We start from the raw sequence: 8,977 nt of genomic DNA on the forward strand, positions 1-8,977 counted from the left end.
AAGAGCTTGGGCTGGCACACACAGTGTTCTAACCATTTGGCATACACTCAGAGAAAATGATTACATAAAAGAAAGAACCTGAAAGTTATTATGTAGACCAGGAATAGAGAGTAATTTGCTTTCTAGGCTGGTTAAATGGGCGTACGTGGTGTGGGAATTTTCTGCAAGCTTAGTCTAACTAGTTCTCCTGATCTTGGTGAAGCTCCCATCTTATTTCCACCATCAACACCGTAACACCCACTTCCTTTTCTTGAATATTTTTACTTGACCGGAAATCGTGGAATTAGATGGCACAAGTAAACCGACCTACCAACTACAGTAATCAGCCTTCGGGTTAGTTTGATAGGTGAGGATAGAGCTCACCCAGTGCTAAGCCCAACGACGCGGGAAATTCACGCTCCAGGACAGGGGGCCAGTTTCTTTCCCTTTGTCGCCTATGGTTTCCTACCTGAAAAATCACACACCTTGGGTGAAAGTGAGGGTTCCCAGGGAGACATCACCTGAGCATCAATTGAGCTTTGTCTACTCCTCGCTTGTGGATAAGAGGCTGATAAGTAACTGACCTGAGTCCAACTTCTCATGACAAGGCGCAAGGCGCATCGTCAACTGTCATAATGTCCGGAACTTTGAATGCACTTCACACAAAATGAACAACTTGTGTGTAGTAGAACTTCGTTATTCAGCTCCCCATGCCTCCTAACCTCCAAAATCAATCTCAAATGCTTGCGCTAATTCTATTTACATTTGGAAATAAAAGTTTAAATAATTATATATATATATATATATATATATATATATATATATATATATATATATATATATATATATATATATATATATATCCCTCCCCGGACTACAACCTTGACGTGGTGGAAGGGGTTGTGCGTTCCGATGACCCCTAGAGCTGTGCTGGCGGGAGTAATAATTATTGCTCCTGGTAGGGTCACCCATGCCAGATAGGTCGAAGGTCAGGAGCCAGACGAAAGGTAGTCCACGCAGCGTCTGTTCCTCAGTGAGGCGGCTGCAATGGCGTCTGACCCCAGTGGGGCGGCCAGTAAGTGATGGTGTCACGTTAAAAACACTATTGAGGAAGGCAACGGGAAACCACCTCAATTATCATTCCCAAGAACAATGTGATGGACAATAGAGATATTTTTGAGTCCTGGCAACCACGGGGCTCGGCCTAATCGGCCGTGTGTCGTGCCCGGCAGCGGGGGAGGCAAGGCTTCCGCGGTCGTCATCCCACGAAACCCTTGCAAGGGAAAACCAGCAGCAGCAGGACAGAAGACGCAGGAGAATAAGACCAAATTAGTTAGAATAGGAACGTGGAACGTTAGGACAATGATGAGGACAAGGAAATTGGAGAATGTTAAGCGAGAGGTGGAAAGGGGAAATATAGATATTTTAGGTCTATGCGAGGTGAGATGGAAAGATAGCGGGGATTACTGGAGTGATAAGTATAGAATAATATACAGTGGTGGGGACGAGAGCCAACGAGGGGTTGTCATAGTATTAAATGAAGAAGTAGGAAGAAGCGTAGTCAACATAGAGCAGGTAACAGATAGAATACTACTAGTGGAGATAAAAGCAGAACCGACGAACTTAGTTATTATTCAGGTATACATGCCACCGAGCAAGCATACGATCAGTTAGAGGACATGATCGCGTGTGTTCCTGCAGGAAAACGTTTGATAGTGATAGGGTATTGGAATGCGACGGTAGGCGAAGGAAATGGAAGGATATAAATACAGAATTAGGCACAATGAAGTAAAAAGAATTGGACAATAAATTGAGGCGGGCAACAAATAAAGCAAAAGAAGCATGGTGGAAGACGCAGTGCGAGGATATGGAAAGCCTGCAGAGGAAGGGTGAAATCGATGCGCTGTACAGCGAAGTTAAATCGTTATCGGGAAGTAAGAAAGGAAGAGCTATGCTAATAGTTAGAGATAAAGCGGGTAAGGTAATAGTTGACGCAGGAAAGATCCAAGAGAGATGGAAGGAGTATATAGAAGAACTGTATAGTAAAGAACTCAGACCAACAAAGTTAGACATTGAAAAAGAAAATGACGTAGAGGAAGACAGGTTAGGTCCAGGCATACTAGACAATGAGATAGAAAGGGCATTAAGGGAGATGAAATAAAAATAAGGCCGTGTGGGTAGATAACATTCCCGTAGAACTTTTAAAATGCTTAGGAAAGTGTGGGAGGAAGAGGCTATATGGGCTGATCCGTAGTATTATGAGGAGGGAATCTGGCCGGAAGACTTTGTGAGATCAGTTGTAGTTCCTATTCCGAAAAAGGTAAAGGCCACGTCATGTGAGGACTATAGGACAATTAGTTTGATATCCCACGCAGCTAAAGTTGTTCTCAGGATCATAAACAAAAGGATAGAGAGTAGGGCAAATGATTACTTAGGGGATGATCAGTTTGGGTTTAGGAAGGAGAGAGGTACGCGTGATGCCATTGCAGTAATGAGATTATTAATCGAGAGGAATATAGAACACAACCAGGAGGTATTTGCCTGTTTCGTAGATTTCGAAAAAGCGTTTGATAGAGTGAATTGGGAAAAACTAATGAGTATATTGCAGAAAATAGGAATAGATTGGAGGGAAAGGAGGCTAATCCGCAACCTGTACATGTCTCAGACTGTTCAGGTGCGGGTGGGAAACGGGGAGTCTGGATGGGCAGTGTTAGGAAGAGGTGTAAGGCAGGGCTGCCCATTATCACCGTTGCTGTTCAAGCTGTATGCAGAGTAAATGATCAAAGAGGCATGGGAAGAACTCGAGGTAGGAATGAAGGTGGGCGGGGAATTCGTAAAATCAGTTAGGTTTGCTGATGACCAAGCTTTAGTTTGTCAGTCAGCCAAGGGATTGCAAGCATCGGTGAGTGAATTGGAAATTCAGCGCGACAGGTATGGGATGATAATCAATATTAATAAAACAAAGGTTATGCGATTTTCTAGGAAAAAAAGGCTAAGCTTAACATTAGAATAGGAGGGCAAAAACTAGAGCAGGTAGAACAGTTTACGTATCTCGGTAGTGTTTTGGACCAACACGGTCAAAGTAGTAGGGACGTAAGGCGAAGAATTGCGCTAGGCAAAGAGGCTTTCACAAGGAGGAGGGAGTTGATGACAGGGACGTTGAGTAAGGATGTTAAGAAAAGACTCGTAAAAACTTTGATATGGAGCGTCGCTATGTACGGTGCGGAAACGTGTCATTGAAGCAGGAGGATAGACGTAGATTGGAGGCTTTTGAAATGTGGGTGTGGAGAAGAATGGAGAAGGTGAAATGGACAGAGAAGAAAACAAATGAGGAAGTACTTGGTATAGTGGGCGAAGAGAAGGGTTTGTTGGGAGAAATCCTATGGAGGCAGGAAAAGTGGATGAAGGGGGTGTTGACCGGCAGTGGGATGTTGAATACTGTGATAGAGGGGAGAATGTTGGGCAAACGAGGAAAGGGAAGGAACAGGATAGGGATGTTGGACGGGATGAAGGGAGGAAGAGAGTACTCAGAGATGAAGAGGGGACCTTATATACAGTAGGATGATGGATTTCTTTTTGTTTTGTTAGGAATAATACAATGTTTGTTTGGTAGTTGTGTCCATCCAAAAACCTACCTTAACCGGTAGATTACCTTAAAAAAAAAAAAATATATATATATATATATATATATATATATATATATATACACACACACATATATAAGCAGAACTAATGTAAAAAATATTCTTTTCTCAGCAAAATATACGTTGACTTGGACAGTCTACCTGCGGAACCATTCATGTCCTTTTCAAACAATGTAAATACATTCATGTTTCAGAAAATATGCCAAAAACGGGTATGATAATTGCATTTATGTTTGTGAAATTTTATGCATGAATTTTATTTAGCATATTGCAGTTATTAATGCATATTAATGCATTTCTTTTATGTATTAAATGCAAGTTACCATCTGGAAAACTGCCAACTTGTAACAATTCCCTTGGATAAAAATAAAATGTCACCAGTTTTTCCTAGTCAAGTACGTCTTACGTCATTGGTCTCAACCTTTTTGCATATGAGTCCTTTTTATCGCAATTCAAATCTCATCCCCCCCTGCAGCCCTATCTCAGCTTGAAGGGTATATTCCAAATCATGTGATATTTTTATGTATATTTATGCGTTTCCACGGCAAAAACTAAGCTTAATTCATATTATCTCAAGTTTTGAGTTCACCAATCTAAATTCCCTTGTCGGGGGAAATTTAAGACTTCGAGAGGTTGTAAACCGGTGCCTAAGAAACATCTAAATAAATGTTACTGATAATTATCCTTCGCAATTATCGTACCCCTCCATGACTCATACTTCTCGCTTGCGCATTGAAATATGCTTTAATTTTTGCTTGCCTTTTTTGGTAATTGAATTTAGTTTTAATCATTTTTTTTACCTGAAGTCGCGCCATGCTGTCATCGTAAAAGGAGGATTCCATGCGACGGTTATCGGCCATGCGATTCATGTGGCCATGAAACTCGGGAAAAACTTCGAAAAGAAGGTTTTAGGGAGGTAGGGCTAAGTTCGAAGAAGTACGAAGTGCCCATAGTAAACCTATAAAACTTCGTGCAAACGTAATCCACCGATTCGTTTTTTTTATATTCGACTGCAATAAATTGATATCGTTGAAAATTGTGCATTTGAATAGATCTTGCTGTCCTTCATTGACAACATACATCAGGCTTAATTGTAGGAAATAATCTTACGTCAATTTTTCATTCAATTTTTTCATTAAATCCTTCAATTTAAATTCAATTCTTCCCAGTTTCAATTTTTTTTAATTTAAAACCTGAATTTTCAACTACAGTGAACAAAATCACTCATAATTATTTATGCATAAATCAAAAAAATACACGACCTATATCATCATTATATGTACACCAATAGGCCCGATTATACGAAATCTGTGCGACTGCGAGGTTTAGCTCTATGTTTCAACTACTTTTATGTTAATTTCCGACTGTAAATTTCATTTTTACTCAAATTTCGAGGGTTACCTACTTCAAGGGACTCGGAGAACCCTTCCTCGCAGTCAGTCAACAATTATGGTACTGACTACTGCTGAGACCTCGAATCGTAAGTATGGCTGGCATTATAACGAGACTTAAAAGTAATAAGCCCACTCCATCTGTCAACGAGTTTTGAAACGTACAAGTGACGGCCTTCTTCCACTGTCGTGAGCTGCGCATGCGCAAATCGCTGTCCCAATGATGCACTTGGATTTCAATCCTCGTCAGTCGGCAACTCAATTCATTATTTCTGTTGATTCCGAACCGTTCAGCCAAGCGCGGCAAGTGAAATCTACCAAGTTGCCATTCGCGCGTATAAAAGCCTACATACATCTTGCAAAGGGATGAAAATTCATGATTCCACTTCCCATCGGTTGTCATGAGTCATATTGTTAGTTTGAAGTAGCTCCTTGCTCGATTCATGGGTCGCATGACCTCTTCATGCCTTCATAGATACTTCATCGTTTACGCGCCCGACGCTGTTTATTTCGCTAAGAACCTCAGTTAAGAAAAAAGCAAGAGGAAAAAGCCATTGCTTGATACCTCGTCTTCCTGCCTGTTATTTCTTCACTATGAATCGTACAGGATGGATCTCGGTATGTGACATTACATTTCAAATTTTCAAAATCAGTCTAGAAGGGATGAGACTGAAAAGTTTCTTCCGCAAGATGGACCCTTTGGCATATGGCAACAGCGTCAATCCGTGGAAATAATTGTGATATAATGGAAAATAAAGTCACAGTCGTTCCGGGACTCTGATTAGGATACATATGAGAAGAAAACATTAAACGTTTGATCATTTACCGCTTGAATTTGATAAGTTTCATTGATTCATTGCTTACTCTTTGTGAAATGACTTTCTAGGGTTGAATTTGGTGACCGGTCAACAAAAATAAAACTAGAGAAAAAGATTTTAGAGTTATATCATTAAGTGGGTCCTTCTTTTCAGCCTATCCAACCCCGTTTTCTCATTCTCCTATCCTTTTCATTTTTCCCATCATCATTGCCTTTTTCCGTCAGTTTCCAGGGTAAGCGTGTTGATATAGATTCAAATCTAATGCGTTTAAAATTAGACAACATTATAAATGCAACTTATGCAGCATTATTTCCTTTATTTATCCAATATTTAATCATTTAAAAATATGAACCATAAAACAAGCATTGGTTTAAAAACAAAATACGATCTTGCATTTGGAAATTGTGACTTACAAAAATTCCATTTAAAAATGATAAAATTCATTCATGTTTTCTTTATGAACAATTTGAAGGAAATTGACCTCGTGAATATAGTTTGTTTTAAATTTTAAATATTCAAAAACTTTTTTAAGCTATCTGATGAAAACTAATTCTTCGATCGTTCTAAAAAAATTAAAATATAAAATCCTGGATAATACAAATGTTTCAAAATGCTACATTCTACAAGATTGAATAGTAATTCATGTAATTATTGACTGTTAATTTATGGGATTCGTTAATAAGGGCATGTTTTCTGTGCAAATTATATTTAATAGCACACTCTTTGTTGTTAATGAACGTGAGCATTCGCGTATATTGTGTTTATAAATTGAGTGATTGTATTTTTGTTCTTCAAATGTTAATTCTTGATCATCGTGGCATGTTTTCTATCACATTTGTGAAAGAGTGTTGACTTGCGCAACAATTTAAAGTTGAAATCCTACCAACAGGAAGTCTTTTACAGGTCACACGTAGGCAGTATATTTTCTTCCAAAATATCTTTAACAGAGATCATGTGGTTTTGAGTAATAAGGAAACAAATATCAAATTTCTTCCGAAGAGAGTATCACATTGAACTCCTTGACCTTAACATCGTAAACTTCGAAAGTTCTTGGAAACCCCGTCAGAGATAAACTCTTTCCTAATCTTCTGGGTAGTCATACGCCCTCCCATTCCCATGTGGTTGCATACGACTAAAATTATATGTGTAAATATCCTTTTCACCAATTATACTGTCGGAACACTGGTGGATTATGTTGTAACCCATGGTGAGTTTGACGGTAAATTGTTATCGCTCCGATACTTATTTTTATAATAAATTTAAAATAAAACGTTTTATCCGCATTTTACAGCAACTGATATTTGGAAATAGATATTAAATATGGTGAGAAACAAGATAAGAAAAAATTGGTGGATTAAGAATTGCTTATGAAGAGTTTTCAGAGAAAAGATGAAATGGCTACGCTCCACTAGTAGTTGAAAGCATTTTTGGAAAGTGTGATGGGTCTATCCTTGCATATTATAAAAGATAGAACAGGAAAATTATTAATCCACTCAGAAAGATTCAGGAGAGATGGAAAGGATAAATCCATGAACTATGCGTCAGAGGTGTAATGGCAACAAGTTTAAACATAGAAAGAGAAAGAGAGTATGATGAATATTGGAAATAAAACAAGGCTAAAAGGTTTTCGGTAAACATGAAAGCCAATTTTAATATAAAAAGTTTAGGGCATGGACTAGAATAGATAGAATAGCTTGTGATGGAATTTGAACGAGGGTGGTGAAAGTAGTACAAGAACAAGAATAATTGGACTGGGGAAATAAACTTTTATAAGGAGAGAGGAGTTGATTATAGCAACTATGGATAAGACTGCTGAGAAAATTATTTATGCATGCTTCATATTCATAATATGGAGCCTGATTTTGTGCGACGCGGAAACTTGTTCGTCAAAGCAATGTGTGTTGGGTGAAACGAAGAATAAAAAAGTAAGATGGACAGAAAGGAAAGCAAAGAACAAGTTCTAGGCATGGTGTGAGAGGAGAAAGGGTTGTTTGCGCACTTTGTTCTATGCATAATATACAGTAAAGTTTCACTCTAAATTAAATATCAGCACATACAGCGAAATAATAGTTTATTGCAGAACAAGCTTGCCCTACTTACGGAAATATTTTGAATATCCTGTCTAACTATCATTGTTAATGTTCAAACACTTCAAAAATTAATTTAAAGAATTACACTTTCGCCTATCAAAATGTGTCTCAGGAATCCACGAATCATAATAAAAATTCAAGTCCATATTATTCCGATGACCAATCGTTCCATATATTTTTTACTCGCAAAAAATGAAAACGCCTAAGACTGCAATAAATAAGGAATGGGCTTGCATCTCAACTTCCGAGGTCAATATGATGATTCGAGGTTTCAGAAACGATAGATTATATTACTAGGGTCATCGGCAATGAACTTTGGCTCGGTGTCGTAGTCGGGTTTTTCCAGGAAGAATATTGAAGGAAATAAGATTGGAAGGAGGCCTCCTGATTGATCACTATTTTCTTCAAATGAAGATTATCAATTCTTACGCAATTTCTGTCTCCTTGAATGTCTCAACATGCATGGAGCTGAAATAAAATTTATTTTAGCTGAATAAATTTCCATATTGACTACATACTTTATTTCTTTCAAGTTTTCTCATTCAATAATATGTGGTTGGCTTTCGGTTCACTCAACAACCTTAACCCCCGAAATTCAGTTTAGATTTAACTTTAAAATAAAGTACTAACGTTCTTCATTTTAAAAAGGTCTACACCAGCCCTATAATTTTGCATTGAAATCTCACCATCCCCACTCAAATAGAGCGATTAATTTTAACAATTTAGTCGTCATGCGCTTTTGTTAAGAAGTCTTTGTAGTCCAATGGATCTTATATATCATATTTAATCTATGAGCTATTAAAGTCTAAATAGGGATCAAAAGACGCGTGTATTTTAACTTCTGAATTTATCCAAAATATTTTTTTGGGGGAAGGATACCGAGCGTAAAAGAACAAACTGAATAGAAAAGGTAACAGAAAGTACTTTATCATCAAAGTCACCACTGTCGCCCAAAAGGTTAACTCAAAAAAATGAAAAATGCTTGTATATTATCCTCTATCATGCAACTAGTGATGCACTTTGTGTTATTCATTTGTTTTGTACACATTTTGAAG

General features: G+C 38.0%; 1 protein-coding gene across 1 annotated transcript in view; it reads right to left on the reverse strand.

Annotated features, from left to right (window-relative positions):
• The window catches only part of LOC139696863 (neuralized-like protein 4), a 38,171-nt gene extending 37,571 nt beyond the window's left edge, over positions 1-600 (reverse strand). The window contains exon 1 of the mRNA XM_071595743.1: positions 564-600. Within this exon, the coding sequence (XP_071451844.1) occupies positions 564-600 (37 nt within the window). The remainder of the gene's footprint in view (positions 1-563) is intronic.
• Positions 601-8,977: the final 8,377 nt, after the last annotated feature.

The sequence above is a fragment of the Hetaerina americana genome, unplaced genomic scaffold (genome assembly GCF_022747635.1).
Source record: "Hetaerina americana unplaced genomic scaffold, ioHetAmer1.1.p SCAF_7, whole genome shotgun sequence".
NCBI classification, from domain to species: Eukaryota; Metazoa; Arthropoda; class Insecta; order Odonata; family Calopterygidae; genus Hetaerina; species Hetaerina americana.